At 35.7% G+C, this 20,685-nt stretch overlaps 1 protein-coding gene across 1 annotated transcript; it reads right to left on the reverse strand.

Annotated features, from left to right (window-relative positions):
* Positions 1–230: 230 nt before the first annotated feature.
* Positions 231–19,470, reverse strand: LOC142627848 (serine/threonine-protein kinase EDR1). Its single transcript, XM_075801739.1, has 13 exons — positions 18,798–19,470; positions 17,140–17,562; positions 10,910–11,013; positions 7,255–8,453; positions 6,622–6,662; positions 5,673–5,741; positions 4,991–5,091; positions 4,721–4,799; positions 4,542–4,640; positions 2,274–2,342; positions 2,097–2,146; positions 781–957; positions 231–682 (listed from the first exon to the last, which is right to left on the reverse strand). Exons 1-13 carry the CDS (start codon positions 19,269–19,271, stop codon positions 547–549), a joined length of 3,021 nt encoding a protein of 1,006 aa, XP_075657854.1. The 5' UTR covers positions 19,272–19,470; the 3' UTR covers positions 231–546.
* Positions 19,471–20,685: the final 1,215 nt, after the last annotated feature.

Below are 20,685 nucleotides of genomic sequence, written 5' to 3' on the forward strand. Positions count from 1 at the left end.
AATTTGAACAACGAAATTGATCAATTACAAATTCCTGAAGTATGACATTATGCAAGATTTTCATTGTAAAATGGCAGATTTGGGCATGGCATTGTTGGTAGTTATGGTGTTTGTCTTTCTATGTAGCTAGTCAACAATGTCACCATGTTTTCCTACTCAAATTTTAGCATAATTTGATTGCCAGATAATAGAAAGCAATTGGTAAGTTTCAAATTATAATTAGAAAAATGTAACAGCAAAATGTAATTTTACTTTCATTATGACAATGTGCCTTTTGTCTTACAAAAGGTATGAACACATATATTACACAATTTCAGTTCTTGTTGGAACAAACGATGTACACCAAGCTGTACAAAAAGAGCTGCTGCAGTCTTTTTGGCTGCAGCAGAAATACATACAGAACTTTAACACAAATTACAAACCTACAAGCCTTCTAATCAAATGTTCCTTTTCTTTTCTCTGTTTTTCCTTTTAAATTTTCATATACAACTCTCATGGCAAAGAAGTAAAATGCCTCCTTATTCACACTTGAGAAAATGAGACTATTCAAGGTGTAGAATTTACTGAAATCTCTTGTGGCAGAGTCGAACTTGGCTGGTCCTGATGTGATGGGATGACAAGCCGCTGCAAAGGCTTGAGATAGCCTGTGAGCTGATAAAATGAGGGTCGCAAGTTTGGATCGCTGGGAATTAACAGGCAAGAAGAGCAAACAATTAATCTGAAATTTAGTAAAGGAATGATAGCTGAATATATGTAACTGTTAAGATTTCTTAAACTTACGTTTGCCAACATTCCCAAATTATCCGAGCAACCAAAGGATCCACTTCCTTAGGGATGTCCAGGCGACGATTCTGGAAACCTACTGCACCCACCACTTGCATTGGGTTCATCCCACTCCAAGGTAATCTCAAGGTAGCTAGCTCCCACAGAATGACTCCAAAGCTATAGACATCACACCTGAATATCCCATACGGGATAATATAATTAATGTTAAGAGGAGTTCTACATGTTCAACAAGGCTGTAAACAGAAAAGCCATATTTCCAATTCCTGGGCTCTGTTTCTTTAATCCGAAGCCCAGCAACACATGGGTTTTCACAAGGGATGTCATGATCACAAGATTTGATAGTAGAGGACCATAGTTATAGGAAGTCATGATATGCTCAGTTTCATGAAGAGATGTTTACTAGGGTAAATTAGGCATATTCCAAGACCAGAAAAAACATGTTCCCAATGTTGCTAACAAACACCCTCTGACCTCCCAGCACTTATGTCTTTGATGAGAAAACATAAATGTGATGCACTGGTTTTTATATAGAAGGAATTTCAACATTGTCTCAAGTATCTTTCTGCCATTCTTTTCAGGACTAAGATAAATCCAAGAAGGCATCAAAACCCATATCCAGAGCTTTAAAACAGTAAGCTAAAATCGGCACACTTCACTCGAACTTACCTCAAGCACAAACATATGCCAGAGCTAGTAAACCAACCACAAGACAACTGGAGTATTGGTGCTCTCAAAAAATCAGACCTATTAATGTTGATTGATTTTGTTGGACTTTATTGAACGTGATTGATGCTGATTACCACTGACTGATGCTATTTAGAGACGTGGATTTTATTTCCAAACATTGTTTAATCTCATTATGATTCTGTTTCTTTGCATAATTTATGTAATTTCTCAATTTAAAGGGCCCAAAGTTCACTATTGTAAGAAGATAATTGAGGCTTAATAAAATTTGGGTTGGAAGTTTTCTACTTTTCTTCCAATACTTGGTCATGGTTCCGAGCAGGCTCAGGTGGTTATTCATGGGTTCCTATCTTTTACTCATGCTTGGTAGTGATTCCAAGCAAATGGTGGTCATTCCTAGGTTCTATTATTCTATTTTCATCACCTGGCGGTGATTCCTAGGCCATTTCCCCTTCTTCTTTTTGTTGCCCAAACACAAGTTAGAGTTTGTCACCTTGCATCAAGCATATCCATTAACTATGATAGATGGATGGAGCATGGACTAGCCAAGTAGTGTAGCAATACAGGTGAACATGCACCAAGTAAAGCTGAAAATTAAAAATATACTTATAACAATAGAAACTCACTTCTCATTTGATGGCTCGTTTCGGAGAACTTCAGGTGCCATCCACTCAGGCTAACACATAGAAGAAGATGCAGTCAGATATAAATGAAGAAAGAGTGTCAAGTAAGCTGATGAAAATTGTGTTATCTACAGAAACAACTGAAAAAAAATATATTGATTATTGATCTCAGATTCTCACCGTTCCTGCAGTTGATTTGGATGACAAGAAAGTGTTGTGCTTTAAGCGTGATAACCCAAAATCACACACCTGTATATAAGCATCATAATTTGTCAGAAATGGCTCACACACCAGTGGCACCACAAACATTGACATTTGTCACCATTTTATTTTAATAGTTTGACTTTCATGCACTTCAGTGAGGAGGGTATCATATAATTTCCCAGTGCATCAACCAGCTTGTTAAGCTTCACCAATCTAAACAAGCCATACTACAGCCTGACTTCCAGGCTAAAACAATTTTTAAAATTCAGAAACAAAAGGAAATTTTGGCTTGAAAAAACCCCATAGGCAGACCAATTTTACATAGATTCAAGTGCATAATGTGTCAGGTGTGGGTGAGCATTCAAGTACCAGAGGAAAGAAACAAGGAAGAAGAGATCTAGCTCCTGTTTTTCTTTTTTACATTCTAGTTTTAACAAGTAGAGCTTTTTCATGTGCGGAAACCGCCTGCAATGCCTGGCTGAACAAAGATTTTTACGGCTACAAAGGTTACCTTACAGGGTCTGAGGCTTCAATAATTTTTGTTTTGAGTCATTGATTTGAGATTTATAGGTATATATGCGCAGGGGAGAACTAGAATTTCACAATAGTCCTGAACTGTTTTTTTAGATAAGTGCTACTACATCCACAATATTTTTACAACATTTTCACAATAGATCATAGGTAGTAAGTTGTTATTGGTTCTAAATTGATCCACAACTGAAATTAATTTTTTGCCCACCTATAACAACCAATAGCAACCTACCACTTAAAATTTGTTGTGAAAGTGTTGTGATAATGTTGTGGACAAAGCATTTTTTTTTAATACATATTTCCTTAGTTATGTCTGAGTCTAGAATCCTCTAGGAGTTTTAAGAGTCCCTTTTTTACCCCCCTAGGCTTTAATTAAATCCCTGATTTAGCACAGTAATCAAATTAGTATTGTCATATAGGAAAAGATAACATCCAAGAGCCCATAAATATTCTTTCACTGTACTGAAGAATCTATACATTCATAAAGGAAATTTAGTGCTCGAATGCTGAGGCAACATTGGCTAGTGTTTCCTCTCTTCTTATTTTTTCTTCTTCCCTTCTTAATGTTCAGCACACTTTGAGAATATTCTGCACTGTATTTCTTCTTAAAAAACTAATTTCTCATCCCCAAATGCTCCCCTACCTTAAGCCACCATCCAAGCAGCCCCAAGATAATAAATACAGCCATTGCCCAATTAAGCCCCATAACATATACATTAATGAACATCGAGAAACCTGTATTCTTCAAATCTGCCCCCTTTTGCCTTCAAACATTGTAATGACTCAGCCCATAATCAGTTTAAAAATAATAAGACCTTATGTATCCACTAAAATTCTCAAAACTAGAATACGTCCCTACCTTCAGCCCACTACATAAGCAACCTTAGGCAAAATTTAAGGCCAATCCCATATCATCAGATTGTCACATTTGGGCACGTCATAGCTCAAAAGTAGCCATCTTGAACAATGTAGTTGTATAACGTTCAAACCTTAATGACAAGCAAGAAATTTGTTCCTCTTTATCACTTTTACCGAAATATCAGATACATATCCAACCATGTATTTTGACTGCATATCCTATACACACACACACACACACCAATGCCAGGTGCTGGACATGCACTTCCCGCACTTTTATGTCTCCAGTAACTAGACGAAAAGGTTCATCTATGCCAAAAGAATGTCACTCCTAGCCTCTTGAACAAGCTCCCTGATCCAAAATCAACCAGGCTTTTGTGAGTAAGGGTCATGCCCTAGGTAGTTTTGAACTTTGGGCAAGTTCACCTAAGCCACACAAAACTGGTATAAAATTGATTTACATTGCAACTCATTTCCCTCAAGTACCAGAGACCACCAGCTGGCAACTAGGAATCTAACTTTGATAAGCATTATGCATATCTGCCTGTACAGATGATTTATCAGACAGTAGAGCAATGTAAGTTGGTATGGCCAAGTTGGCAGTAAACAACAAATATATAAAAATAAGATTACAAGGATGCCATTCTTACGTTGGCACAAGATTCAATTTAGGAAACAATAAACACCACAAACTACCAGAAACAGTCATAGTTTACTCAAAATTTTGTGACTAATACACAAATGTGACTCCAGACTATCCAAACATTATAACCATGATTTTTTAGTTAGGAGCAATAACCAATAAAAGGAAGAATTACTATGCTAACATAATATTGAAATGAAATCATCATATACCTTGACATTCCAGTTCTTATCAACTAAAAGGTTCGGTGACTTCAAATCCCTGTGAACAATTGTGGGTATGCTTGCATGTAAGCAATTCATGCCCCTAGCCTGAAAGATAACAATAGCTTTAAATATGGGTATGGAAATAAATGATGATTAAAAAGAATGCAGGGTTAATAATGTCATACCACATCAAGAGCCATTTTTATTCTGCGCTTCTCATCAAGCTGACATTGAGGACGATGAAGAATTCGATATAAGCTTCCCCTGAAAAATCAAAATTTAGTAACACTACTAATGAAATGAAAGTTGCACATATATAATCATGCATGCATATAAATATTAATCAATGCAGGTAAAATTGCAAGGATCATTAGAATCTCATTGCAGATGAATTTTGTTTTGCAAAAAACTCAAACTCATTAAGATATGACAACAAAAAGAGCACAGTGTTGTACCTTGGAAGATACTCAGAAATGATAGAGAGGTTTGGAGGACGAGTAACAGCACCCATGAAAAGAACAACATTTGGATGACGCAGTCTACGCATTATTCGTACCTTATTTTACATATGAAAAAAAGTGCAGGTTAATGTTCTATGTGTCAAGTGGGTCATATGATGTCATGTCTTAAATGTCCAATTTTCAGAAGGAAAAAAAAAAAAAAGAAGAAGATGAACTTGCCCCACAATTCCTGTCATGACATCCCATTCTATCACTAGAGAATCCAATATTTTATGAAAAGGATTAGGTTGGGTTTTGTAGTTTTGGGAATTGTTTGGGTTGGTGAAGATGTTAACATATTGAACTTGGGCTGGAAATCTCATCATTAACAAATTCTAAGAAGGAAGCAGGTGTATGCAAGACCACCATTGGTAGTGCCATCACATCCTTCTCATCATCCTGCTCCCTCATTGGTAGTGCGATTCTGCTACCACCTTAGTCACTAGCCATCAACAAGACAACACCACTGATACCAAGAATGCTTCCAGAATTCTGATTTTTTTTTTTTTTTTGGTTTTCTGGGTGATTAGATATTCATATTGCACAACATTATTTAGTGCGTAAGGTTATTTTACTTTTTTATTAATCAAAAAGAGAAATATCACATGCATATATAGAAGCTTAATTCATTGCTTACTTCACTTTTGAACTCAGCCAAAGCTGCACCTGAGAAATCCTGGTCTAAAAACTTCTTCACAGCGACCTCCTGTAGTTCAAAATTTACCAGAAGATTATTAGATTATCAGTTTCCCTTCATTGTCTAAAAGCTACAATTTTATGTCAAAAGTAAAACATTAAATAAAAAACAATACCAAACTCATAGTAATGGCAGAAAAGCTTTATAATGAGACAACAACAAAGAAAGAGATTCCACATTATACATTATTCACCAGTGATTAAAGAGTTCATTCTATAGTTCACCAATAACAACTATGCATGACAGCCATCTAAGTTTACCACTAACTAATGGTGCCAACATTCATGACATCCGTAAATTTTCCTGTATCACTATAGCAGAATCTATCATTATGCATACAAACATTCTACAGTGGATGATGAGAATAATGAAGAGAATTTTTTTAATTTTACTTTTATTTTAAGTAAACTCACTTGTTATTGCAGTTGTTAGAATATTGGGTAAGTAAATGATTAAATTAACCTTTCCTAATAGCTTAAACTTTTGGAATTACCAGAAATTTATCATGGTTTCAAAGCAAAAGGTCTTGAATTTAAACCGTATCTCCACTTTACCGCCTATTAAAAAATTTCAAAATTCCACATGTTGGGCCCCACCAATTATAAAGTTTAGGCCCACTTGTGAGGAAGAGTGTTAGAATATAGGTTGAATGATCAATAGTTTAAACTTCTGGGACCAGTGAAAGTGTATCAATAGTCAAATAGTAAAAGGATCGATCAATCAAGGCATTAATTGAGCATTCAAATTCAAGTTGAGTAAGTTAACACATCAAGGCATTTTAAAGATGGAATTATACAGAGCAAAAGAAAATGGACAACAAGATGAAATTCTTTTAATTCAAAGCAAAAGAGCAAAATGTGACAATACAAAAAGGAATCATAGAACTCACCGTGCCATTCCAATCAGCATGATAAACCTCCCCATATGAACCTAGTAACAGGAAAGATGAATAAAAATTAAAGAACTTCCTAGGAAACAAGGGTTATTGCTATGCAAGGACTGAAATAAATGAGTCTCTCTTCCTCATACTTAATTTAGTAAGCATAACACTAGTACAAAGCTACCAAAATAAGATGAAACTATAACCTCTTAAGAAGGATTTACCATTCTGTTTCTAGCCAGAAGAGAGAGAGAGAGAGAGAGAGAGAGAGAGAGAGAGGAGATAGAAGCACTAGATCCTTTAAAGGAACATAATTCTCCATACATAATTCATTCACTATTGCTATAACTCTTTCCAAATAATTCATGCACTATTTCTATAACTCTTCCCTTTGGAAAGCTTAAACACAGCTAACACAATCTTATGGTACTAAACCCAAAACTGCAACATTCATCACTTGCTTTGTTGAGGGCAAAGATGCCATTTGGCCCAAAGACCATAGCAATACACTATAATTAGTAAAACATATACATGCATTCATGCATACATATTTATATAGAACATGGAACAAATTCCAAAATTGCAAAATGACTACCAAGATTTGCCAAATATAATATACTTCCAACAAGCCATATGCATTACCTAGTCCAATCCTTTCACCAATAACCAGGTCTTCCCAACAAATTTCATCTCCTACATCGACATCATCAAATATTTGGTCAACCCTACTTGTGCTGGAGTATATTTGTTCAGCCTTACTTGTGCTGGAGTCAAAAGACGAGTTAGCACTTTCTGGATCCTTCAATTTCAAATTGTTCCCCATAAATCGATCATGCATACACTTTCTACGATCGTGAAAACCAATTTCATTGTCCTCAAGTTCTTGAACCAAATCCACCGCATTACTTTGCGATTCTTCCCCATTCCTAGGACGTTCTCGCTTTAAATTAGCATTCAAATCCCCCACCAGATGAAACCTATCAAACTGACTTGAGCTAGCTTCCAACAATGAACTCGTGCCACTGACAGAATTTGCTGCATTACTGCCCATACTGGGCATATTTGAATTACCAGCTGATTTGAAACCATCACCATAGATCTTTCCAGGTGTATTAGAACTGGTGGAAGCTAACGATGGCAGATTATAGTCATTAGGCTCACGATTGATTCTTGGATATAGACCCTCCATATAATCATACTCCTTTTTTTGAGGAACTTCATTGAGAGCATATCGATTCTTCCACATCAATGATACAGGGGGTCGACCAGGGTTATTTATCGGTCTCTGAAGCTCATCAACTCTATTCTCTGTAGGTTTGTTATGCAAAGAAGTTTTGCCAGTTCCTTTTATCTGGAATGGATTAAGATCCGCAAAAAGATTTTTTGGATCCTCCGGGTTATTTTGGTTATATGGAACTACATTGAGATTTATCCTCACACCATCACCAACTGCATGGGTACCACGACTGCCTTTATACAGAGAGGTGCCAATGCCTGATGATGAAAGATCCGACTGATTGGGACTCGGCTTATTTGATATACCTGATGAACTAACAGTAGTGTCACCACTTGTACTGGGGAATAAAGGAATGGATTCTGTCTTTTCAGAACTTGACCTTCTATCTAAGGGTGAGCTACTCTCAACTGCAGAGTTACGACTGCTACCTTCACCAAGTAAAGGCTTTGGTCTTAAGTAGGCAACTCCAATGTCCTTAGACAAATGGAGAGGTGTGATTCTGTTTATTTTTGGATTGTATGGCTTAAAGGTATTTTCCATTGCACTTAGAATATCAGCTGGTATAAGTGTTCCAGGAGCTGCCATTAGATCAACCAAAAATTCCCTGAAGGCAGAAAAATATAAATTAGATCTATGTAGAAGCAAAATAAGGTTAAACGAACTTTTATGAATCAAATTAAATATGCGCACACACTCAACACTCAATTGCATGCATATCATGGAGATATTGCTTTAACACACATAGGAGAGAATAAACCATGGGACATGCACGAACTTTGGATTAGTTATGTATGTTTAGGTTCAATCCTATTCTACACACACACACACACTATTTATAAAGGGATTCCCCTCTTTGAACTGAACTTTTATGTGGTTCAAACATACCCTCATGAAAGGTAACTTCTCTTAGAAATAGGGTCATAAATGTCAAATTACAAAATTCATTTTGAATTAAAAAAGAAAACTCCTATAATTTAGGATTTTTTTCCATTCACATTCATCTTTTTATTTCCTAAAATTGAGTCTTTTTTATTCCTTTTTCATCCGAATAAAAGTAAAACACCCCCAATTTAAGAAATAAAAAAAAAAACTAAGAGAACTCTTAAAATTTAGCATTCTTTCCCCTTGCGATCATCTTATTTTTCCCTCTCAAACTTTTCTCTATATCACTACACCACTTTCAAACACACGTTCAAAAAATAAATTACAGATACTGCTTATCTCTAAATTTTATCCTTTTTATTTGTTTGAAAAAAAAATTTCCAACGTATAATAAAGACAAATTATTAACTTTTACCGAAGAAAAAAGAAGAAGAAGATTATATATATATATATATATATATATATATATATATATAAGAACTTTACTCATAATAAAGGATAAAAGGAAAGACTTAGTACACAGAAGAATACATCTCACAAACAAAATCATAATGAGTACCAAAAATCATAAGACTTAGAACACATAAGTACACACTTTTTTTTTTTTGATAGGTAATCAAAGAAGTAATATTAATAAGAAAAAATAGTACAGGATGTTCATGATGATGAACAGTAAGATACAAAGAAAGAAAAACTAAGAGAAGGAAAATCTAAGAGAAAACAAAAACTCTTTTTTTTTTTTGATAAGTAAGATGTTTATTGATATCCAAAATGAAACACCCTAGTACACAGGGAGTGTACAAGGGTTAAACAGTCAAGAACACAAATTACAAGAATCTAAGAAATCAAGAAAAGATAAAGATGATTGGTTCTGCAGAGCAGTCAACCAATCTCTAAGGGTTCTAAAGAAAAATAGCTTCAAGTCTGAAATTGATCTCTCCTTATCTTCAAAGCACCTGCTATTTCTCTCTCTCCAAAGACACCACAATAAGCAATGTGGAACAGTCAAAAAGGCTACGCTGGCATAACACCTTTAACTCATCCAAAGTCTTCTCCATGTTCTCAAATGAGCGACGATTCCGTTCCAACCAAACAATCCACATTAAACACCCTGGAATCAAATTCCAAATATTTGAGTTATGCTTCCCAAACCACTGATGCCAACAAGATATCAACCCCGCCACTGATCTTGGCATAACCCAGTGGATACCAAAAGCCTGAAGCAATACACACTTATATTCTAGATGGGAAGAGAGCAGAGAAGGTATAAGATCAGGCAAAGTCAGCGAAAAAGGCTACATCTAAAATGCCACTGAGATCTGATTAACAAAGGAACATAGGCCAGTGAAAGAAAATAGTGAGTACCAAAAAGAAGTCAAATTCAGGAAAGTTATTACTACTCATATCCCTTTTAGGAAATATTTCCCAGAGTCACATAATCTGAACCAAAGTGGCTTTCCTGCTTATGATATCAAATGGTTGGCATTATTTCCCAAAGTCACATAGCCTGAACCTCAGTGGCTTTGCTACTTAAGACATCAAATACTTAACTGGTGGAGGAGAAATATTTGTTGTCATTGTCCCTCACATACACATTTTATATTTCTACAGTTGAGAGAAATCCACAAGAATCTTACTTATCAAAAAAAAAAATCCACAAGAATCTTAAGGTAGAGATGAACATAAGATTTTAACCAAAATTAATGAATTGGATCAAAGTTTAGTTTTACAAAGAATTTGCACTTGCTTCCACTTGATCATTCACCATCGCGAATCCCAAATATCAGCATTTGAAGGATGACTATCGAAGGGGATGACTAGGTAATTGCAATATGAAAAGACCTTCCAATATCAATGCATACTATACAGCTATTGCCTTGATATTATTTTACTTCAAGATAATTTCCTAATAAAAAAATTCAAGGTCATTTTTGGTTGGTTAAAAGATTGAGAAAACACTTCAGACTTTAATCAAAAGCAATGAAACATGCTTGAGATAAATACATAGAACAATAAACACTAAAACAACACTCAAATGCAGGTGCAAACTACTGCTGATTGTCTCAGTGATAAAAATCCAAACTCCACTGTAGGATATATATGTGTGTGTGTGTGTGTGTGTGTGTGTGTGTATTGAACATCATTATACACAAAGGAAAGAAGTTCACAAGAAATAACCTTTCATCTTCCAACTTTATTATGTTGACAGCATCATCCTCAACACCAGTGTAATGACTACCCTTTACTAGTCTACAAGGCATCTTGATATTGTCAGCTAATGCCTACATAAGAGAAACAAAGATAATGAGAATACAGCTAACAAGTAGCCCCGTTAACTCACAATATTAGAGGAACTTCATAAAGACAATATTAGTGGAACTTCATAAAGATCAATAGTTAAACCTGAGGATATTTATACTTGGATTAAAGAATTTTACAAAGATAAAGGAAAAAAATTAGAGAAAATGCTTCTTCAATCATAATTACAAAAAAGTGTTTTTATTATCTTAATTGCTAAAATTAACTTCTTTTAATAGGTAGAAGTATGCCATGAAATACACAGGTTTTTTTTTTATAAGTAAATACACAGGTTAATTAAAAATCATAAATTTAGCAAAACTGAACAAAATAAAAAATTAAAGAAAAAGTAATTAAATTAAGTTGTATGACAGGAACATATTGTATAAGGCCATGTTTTTATCAAAACTAAAAACTTTGGTAGGCGATTAAATAATTTAAATAAATTATGAAAGTTCTTTAAATTTCTTGAAGATTTTGGTAATGTCAAATTGAAACAGTAGTTTGAACGTTTTAGAACTTTGGTAATAAATTTTTAACTTTAAAAAAAAGAAAAAAAAAATCTTCATAGTGCCACATAGAGAATGCACAATATGACGTGTAACACTCACATTTAGCCACTGCAGTGCTTAACTTGAGCCACCACACAGTGAGTACAACATATAAGGCCCAACTTTTATTATTTTATATATAAGTTCATACATAGCACGCATAAAAAACTAATCTCACAAAATTAGATGCGAGTAAAATTTGATTGCAACATCCTGTAACAGATTGAAAAGCCCAATTGACATCTCTAAAATTTTTGCAATTAAAAACCTACGTAGCATATGTGGACAAACACAAGAGTCATGTTTGACATATAAATAGGGTGTTGACCACAGAGTCTCGCTAAACCAAGACATGGGGGCATGTTTACTTATTTATGTTTAAAAATGCGTGCCTACATGTACAAAAACTTTACAAAGTAAATCATTAGAAATAATTACTCTCTTCCCCAAAATTTTATTCCACTGTGAAAAGGCACAATGTTTTAGGAAAGTACATTGAATGCAGCCACACTAATTGATTAAATTTTTGTATTCCATTTCTGTCCTCAACTGTAATTTTTATTTGAAAATTCATAATTGTCTCCACATTTAGAGCATTCTTATCAAGCATTCTAAAAAATTTAGCATTTACCATCTCACAACCCAATTTTATAACATATAACACACCACTTTACAATACAACCTATATCAAAATTTTTATTTTTTTACCATTTCATTTAAATATTGTTTCTTTATTATTTTTCAATAAGTTTTTATTTTTTCTCTCTCCTCTGTCTCTCTCTTTCTCACAACACCGCCAGCGCCACACTACCAACAGTCACCACAAAACCCACCACCCTCAACCACCACATCCACTCACCACCACCAACCACAGCGAAAAAAAAAAAAAAAAACTCCACCGGTGAGGGCAAATCGGAACCCACAACCTGCAAATCGGAACATGAGAGAGAGATAATCATAGATCTGAACCGGTGAGGGCGAGTGGGAGGGCGAATCGGAGGCAGCGGCGACCTGGCGACGTTGCAGCCAAAGAGTAGAGATCGAGTGATTGAGAGGTGAGAGATCGGCGACGTTGCAAACGAAGAGGAGAGAGATCGAGTGACTGAGAGCAGAGAGATCGGGGACGAGCATAGACCGGCGACGAGCAGAGATTGGCGACGTGCAGAGACTGGCGACGTGCAGAGATCAACGACGAGCAAAAATCAGCGTTGGGCACGACAGACCATGAACCACGGAGAGAGAAGAGAGATCAAAGAAGAGAGAGAGCAGAGAAATGTTGAAATAGGAAGAAACAGAATGAGAAGAAAAGGTGAAGACAGAGAAAAAAAGAAAGTGGGCCCCACTGAATAAAAAAATAATATAAAGTTTTACAATTTGTGAACAGTGCGGTCTCAAATATGAGATGGCACTGTTCATCAATTGCAACAATTATACAATTTGAAAGGTTTGATGGAGCAAGCTTTTGGGTTAAAAATGCTATAAAAAAAAATAAGATTTTTTGCATTTGAAAAAGGTTTGATAAGAATGCTCTTAATACTCAATGATAAATGACAGTGTGGAAAGTTAGAATTTACTTTTTTTACTTCTTATGGAAAATGTTTTTGGTACAACCAAAAAAGGAAAGACAATAATATGGGGATATATTGAGTGATTCTCATTAGGTCAAGTAAAAGAAGTATCTATCCATTTTTATGAGGTGAGTTCAACTTCACTTGTGGTTAAAATGTTGTACTTTACTTAGCTGACCTGTCTTCTCAACGTCCATTAAACTCTTTCTGCCATAACATGCACGTGCAAAAATATATTATACTTTAGTCACTTGTAGGTTAGAAAATTAGCACTTTATGCACGATGGTGATTACACTTGTAGACTGCATAATAATATTTAAAGACTAAGTATAACTAACATAAATGGTTTGAACATCGGATGGATAAGCTGTCCCATTTAAAAGCACACGTTGTCAGACAAAACTCACTCTATACTACAAATGGTTTAACTGTAATTTGCCCTGATTAATAGTAGTCCCTTAGTCATTGTTATTTTTAAGATTAAATTAAGTTGGCACCTATGTAAGTGTTCAGTTGGGTTGTAGACAGTCATCTTTGCCAATGACTTACTTGGGACTGCCCTTAGGTGCTAAATTCAAGGACAGGGCGATTTGGAACTCTATCCTAGAAGGAATGGAGCGAAAATTAACGAGTTGGAAGCGATTATACTTATCAAAAGGTGGCAAGACTACCTTAATCAAAAGCACTCTCTCAAGTTTGCCAACTTATTTCCTATCTCTCTTCCCTATTCCTGTGGATATTGCTGTTCGTATTGAGAGGCTTCAAAGGAATTTTCTATGGGGTGGAATAGATGAGTCTCCTAGATTCCGACTAGTAAAATGGGCCCAGGTTTGTTCTCCCTTGCAGTCTGGCGGTTTGGATATTAGAAATTTGAGAGCCTTCAATCAAGCTTTGTTGGGGAAATGGTTGTGGAGATATGGAAGAGAGACAACCTATCTCTTGAGGCGGGTTATTGAGACTAAATATTGGAATGATTGGGGAGGTTGGTGTACAAAAGAAGTCTCTAATCCTTATGGTGTTAGTCTTTGGAGAACCATAAGACAAGGCTGGCTAGTCTTTTCAAAACCCATTCAGTTCGAGGTTGGTGTTGGTGACAGAATTAAATTTTGGCCTCATGTGTGGTGTGAGAGCTGTAATCTTCGGGAGGCTTTTCGGGAACTCTATAATATTAGTTGTAATAAGGAGTCTTCTATTGCAGATGTTATACACTTTCCTAACCAGAGGCTTCATTGGGATCTTCTCTTTTCTAGAGCTCCCCAGGATTGGGAAACATAGCATTTTTACACTTTTCTAGATCTTATCAATTCAATGCCCCTTAATAGTGAAGTCAGGACAAACTACGTTGGAAACCAACAGGGAATAAGAATTTTAAAGTGAGTGAGTTCTATCTCTCCCTTTCCTCTACTCTTGACATTTCTTTCCCTTGAAAACCTGTGTGGTGTTCAAAGGTCCCTCCTAGGGTTGCTTTCTTCTCGTGGATTGCCTCATTAGGTAAGATTTTGACAACTGAAAATTTATGGTATAAGGGTGTCGCAGTTGTAGATTGGTGCTATATGTGTAAAAAGAGTGGGGAATCGGTAAATCATCTTCTTCTTCTTTATTTTCCTATTGCTTATGAATTATGGTCAATGGTGTGGGCTGTATTTGGTCTTCAATGGGTTATGCCGCATGGTGTCTCTAATTTATTTCGAGTTAGCTAGGTTCCTTCAGTGGGCATCGGAGCATTGATTTATGAAGGGCTGCCCCGCATTGTGTCCTATGCTGTATTTGGCGAGAACGGAACTCAAGATGTTTCGAAGGGAAGGAACGGTCTTTTTTAGAACTTAAATCTCTTCTTCTTCATACCTTGCTAGAGTGGAGTTCTTCCTTTAATCTTTTCCCTTGTTCTAATTTTTTAGAAATGCTTGATCTTTGTATTTTATGTGTTTGATGCTCTGTTTTCCATGTTCACCCCCGGTGTACCTGGGCTTTTTTTTAATACAATTCCGTTATTTATCAAAAAAAAAAAAAAATGCAAGTGTTCAGACAAGTGTTGAAGTTCGGTGCACAAAGATGTTACATCATCTAGAACTTGGCATACCTATTGTCTCCAAGCAGAATAATTATCATTGATAAAGAAATCAAAAGTTTTTCTTTTTGATAAATAAAAATAATGTTAGAATTGGACGGACTGGCCTAGTCCACACACACTTAGGTGGTGCATGTCTGTGGTAGAAGGCCCACTTGGATAAGACCTCACCCTTCCACTAAAAGTGGGGTGCCCCTTGGGCCCCGTAAAGACAACAAAAATTCTCAAGGGCATGTTGACATAGGACAATTTGGGGAATTCATCTATATGTGGTTGTGGTGGATTTAGGTTTAAGAAGATTTGTTGATTTTGGATTTAGAGTCGCTGAAAAAAGAGTTAAGGGTTGTGTAAGGAATTAAAAGGTGGTTTGATGAGTTATTTGATAGAAGAAAATATGTGGGGATTTAGGGTTTTGATAATTAAAAGAAACGGCTTGATTTGGGGTTTTAAGGAAAAAGAAAAAAAGAGAGATTTTATGGTGTTTTAGGGCTGTTTGAACAATTTCCATGAATGCTACCATTAGAAAGAGATGAAGAAGAAAAAAAGAGAGAGAAGAAGTCACACAAAGGTCAACATGCCTCAATGCTCAAACACTCTATAATTTTATTAATCAACTCCTCCCTTTGAAGGAATTCAACATAAATATATAAAGATTCTTTCATGTACTAGAAGTATTAGGGCTCCTACTAGTATTAGGACTTCTAGTACTAAAAACCTAATAAAAGACTAAGTTGGACCCAAAGAAAATAAAACCCAAGATACTTAGGATCTCCTAAGTGACTCTAGACTCAACTAAATTACCAAAATACGCTTACTTTGCAGTAATTGCATAAATTACAGATTTACCAATGACTACAAAACTAACCATAACTAATAAAATAAAAACCCAAATTTAAAATTTAAAAAAAAAAAACTGTTTTAACCCTAAGACTCATTCCTAGACCATTAAAACCACACAACTTTCACTTCAATTGGACTTCATGCGTGAACCCCATAAAATAATTCTTTTTGATAATTCGATAAATGGGGGAGGGGAGATTTGAACCCTGATGTCTCCATTAGAAATGCCAAGAGGTGCTAACTAGTTGAGTTACAAGGCTCTTGGCACTCCATAATTTAATTCTTCAATAGGAAAATTTGCAAAGTAATAGAAAATTAATCTACCATAATTGCATCACATGCCCTTCTTTGTAAGTTCATAATCAATAAAACTTTATAACAGAAACATGGGAAACAATTTATAAAATCTCCCAATAGAGGAGGTTTTTCTCCTAAAGTTTAGTCAATTCCATGAAAAAGAGGTATTTCTTTTAAAATTTTAATGAAAAGAAACATATCAACATGTTCTCTACATCAATGTTGCATTTATTTCCCAAAATCGATCTCTTTTTTTTTCTTTTCATTTCTTTTTTGTGCAATTGCACTTAAAAAGTTATAAAACTACGATGTACCCCTATTCCACCCCCTCATCCAAAAAATACAGATTCTTTTATCAAAGAAAACTAATGACACATACTCCACATGGGTTTTATTTCGTTCTCGATAAGTTTTGATCCTATAACCTATTCCATCCCCACCCCACCTTCAAAAGCAATATGATAGGTACAGTAAATGCAATTCAAAACAAAATTAAAATTCCATCTTAGAAAATCACACACTATAACATTAACACCATGGAAGCACACAAAGTAAATAAGCCACCCTGCTACGAGCAACTAAGATGCTAGCTCAATTTGGTGTGGTTCATCAACACCATGGATTGAAAGTTCTAGGTGGAGAAAGTATCCTTAAAATATTGTAGCAGGGCCTATACCAAATTTGGCCTGAGTTTTTCCATAACCAGGATATAGCCACAAGAAATCAGGTCAAATAAGATACAGCCTAAAAACACTAAAATCAATAATGTAAGTCTGATAGCTGACCTTGAAAAGCAAAGCACGATGTCGAGAAAGGCCAACATTGATGGACCCAATAGGCAACACGCTTGTTTGAAGAGACGTCCTCAACTCTGTCCTCCTTTCCATCCACCGCACCAGGATAATATTAGCATCCTTCACAGGCCCACCCATATGTCCGGTAACTAGTTCAGCAAGCCTCTGTGCCAACACACTAAGCTCAGTGACTGGACAGTCTAAAGCAATACAGTGTGCAATTTGCAGTAACTCTTCCAGGGAAGGATCAATTCTTTGATTAACCATTACAACTTCAAAGCCAGAACTACCAAGGTTTGTTTCAAGATCAGTGATAGATGGCATCTTTCCTTGGTTTGCTGATTCCGTGGAGAGCCCATATATATCGTAAAAACCATCCACCACTTTATCTTCATAGTCAAGAACATTGTATTCCTGGTGAACCAAAGAACCCAACAGAAATCAAACCAAAATAGAAAAAGCACGAAAACTTTTTTTTTTTTTTTAAATCAGTTGATATGCGAGCAAAACATAATCAAGCAGTAACATAAATGCTAACATCTAAGAACATCATGATAAATATGGGGTAATCTCCAGTTGCAATATAGATTTTACACATCTGAAATGCCTTTTGCCTCCTAAATTACATTATGAATAAGGAAAGAAAATCTAAAAAGTGGGATGTTTTGAAACCATTTCCTGTCCTTTCTTCTGTGTGTGTTTCGGTCAAAACCGCATTATCTCTTGTTATGATGTAACATCACCCAAAATAAAAATATATATAAAATAAAAGTCAACTACATAGTAAGTCAGTTACGATAATCAAGCTAAGCTCAAATTCAAACTGACTAAACTGTGAGACGCAGATGCATAACAAAGCTTTAACGAAAACACCTCCTGATTTACCAAAATCACCACTTCCAAGTGCACAATTCAGTCAGAGAAGAGTTTCAGTGGCTTTCTGCTTGAATACAGAATACTTTGCCTAAAGTAATGGTGCATGGTGCAAAGCTAGTACATTTTCCCCCTAAACTCAAGCAAATATTGGTAAGTTAAATGCACAAGGTAATATCCAGAAACCCACAAAATTCAGAAAAGGTTCAAGAAAATCAAACTCGACCACTTATAATGTTCTTACTGCATGAACCAGATTCTACCCAGTTTAGCTTTAGATTAGGCAGAATTTTGACAATCTGTACTTAACAAAACCAAGTGAACCACCATAAAATAAGCTCATACAACACAACTCACTATATCCAACACTCAGTAACATCTCAATGAACCAAACTACCATTTATTTAAAGTTAAATTAAACAATTTAGGCACTTGGCATACTTGAACAGTTATTGCCTAATCTACAACAATCCACAACTCAGTACAAATTGTCAACTACCAAAAGCTCCTAATTCAAGCTCGTATTGTACATTTCACTACATGAAATTCTCAATCACAGCTCAACAAACTAAGCTCCCTCTAATTCAATAGCAATTTAATTAAATTTCAAACTGTTGACTGAATAGAACAGGAAAAAAAAAAGCCCTAATTTATACCAATTCGATACTCAATACAACAAATTAGCTACCAAACACCGAGTAGAAACACCTAATTCAAGATCATTTACTAGAAATTCACTTCAATTAAGATCAAAACTTCATTGAATTTCAACTCACCCAATACTGCCTCGACAAAGTCTCCGCCGAAACTTCATCCTTATCCCTCGCCAAATCGTTCCGATGACCTCCCAAGCTCAGCAGTGTCGCGGCTCTGATCTGATCCTTCTCCGGATCGTCTCGGAAGTCCGAATTCGACGCGCTGATCGCTAGGGCCAGCTGAACCTGGAACTCCTCCTCCGACGAGATATAGTCAGCTCTATTAGCCGCCGCAGCCGCAGCCGCAGACGCAGCAGCAACAGCAGAAGAAGGCGTAGTACCAGCAGCGTTGCTCGCCGGAGAAGTAGTCGCCGACGACGAAGCCGAAGGACTCGCCGGAGGTCCGGCGCCGGAAACCTGCACAGAAACCGGCCGTTGATCGGGGGCACAAGACGGCGGCGTCGATGCCGTGGCGGGCGTCACGTTAGGGTTTTCGTTTGATCGGTTCGGGTCGTGGTTGCTTCCTATGTGAAGCTTCTTGAAAATGTGCTTCATCTCTCTCTCTCTCACACACACTAAAATTTTCCCACACTTTCCCTCGCTCTCTCGCTCTCTCTCTCTCTCTCTCTGTATTCACTGTTTCACTGTTTTTACTTTTCTTTCTCTCGAAGTTCTCTCTCTCTCTCTCTAATGTTTCCCTCACTTTTCTTTGGTTTTTTTGGGAGTCAAGGCTCTCTCGAGAGAGGAAAGCGCTGTAGGAGGGAAAACTTAGCGCAGTGGTATTATGTATCTGGCGGTAACAAAAGGGTCACGTTATTTCTCTAATTTACCAAAATGCCATTCACGCCTTCACTATTCACATACGCCTGGGGTTGACAGAGAATATAAAGTTATATGCGCCAATCAGATGCCACGACTTCGTGTACGGGAAAGAACCGGATTGGATGACGTGGAGGTGTTTGTCCACGTCATCAAGGCAATTTTTATACATTTTTAGTCTTTAACTTTGACCCATCAATTTTACTAACAAAAATTTTCACTAACTTTATTTACAATTACTAAGTAATAGTAGTAAATATTATTTTAATAGTAAATTTATACGAAAATAATATTACCTTTCATTACAAATTACAATTTACAGTTTTTTTATTAAATTATATTTGTGACGTTATAATTGGGTGTGTTAATTGAGGTTTTAGCATGAGAAACACGTGTAATGGTAATTGAGATTTTAAGCTTAGGATTGCTTACTCGAGTTACACTTAGATTGGTTAGTTAATGTGTGTTAGTGTGTGATTAAAACCGAACTTTAAGTGTTTCATTATGAGTAAAGTAATTAATAATGGTGAATGACTATAAACTCATCCAAATTAAGTTAGTTTAATCATTTCATTTTTTGTCAAATTAAGTTGGTTTATAAGTTCGTGAGGTTTTTTCATTGTGTTGTCGTTAAACTATTAACATTAGATTTATCATAATGCCCACTAGTTGAAGTTATTGAAACTTTGGTGGAATAGAGTTCAAAAACAAAAAAAAAGTTATGGCTAAACTTAATTGAGGGAGTGTCTATAATATCCCTACCTCCCAGCCTTCCAGTTATTGTCTAGAACTTTCGAAGTATTGGCTTTCTAACAAGTAGGTATATTTTTGGTCAAATTCAAACAAGGTCTTTTGCATACTGAATTACTGAGATAGCCCCTACCTATTCTTTACGTAACAACAAAAAATATAACATCACCCAAGCACGTTAAAATTTGCAGGGTAGTAAGGGAGCAAAAGGATGTGGAAAAGTGCAACTATAAAATCTAAAAGTTCAACGTTTATTATAATTTCACAATACTTTCATAACAAATTATAAAAATTCAAACATAACAAATTATAAAAGTTCAACTTTTGCTATATTGTCACAATACTTTCTAATTTGAACTTATCATTGAAATTACATTTTTGTCTATCAATAACAACTCGT

Source organism: Castanea sativa, chromosome 3 (assembly GCF_040712315.1).
Source record: "Castanea sativa cultivar Marrone di Chiusa Pesio chromosome 3, ASM4071231v1".
NCBI classification, from domain to species: Eukaryota; Viridiplantae; Streptophyta; class Magnoliopsida; order Fagales; family Fagaceae; genus Castanea; species Castanea sativa.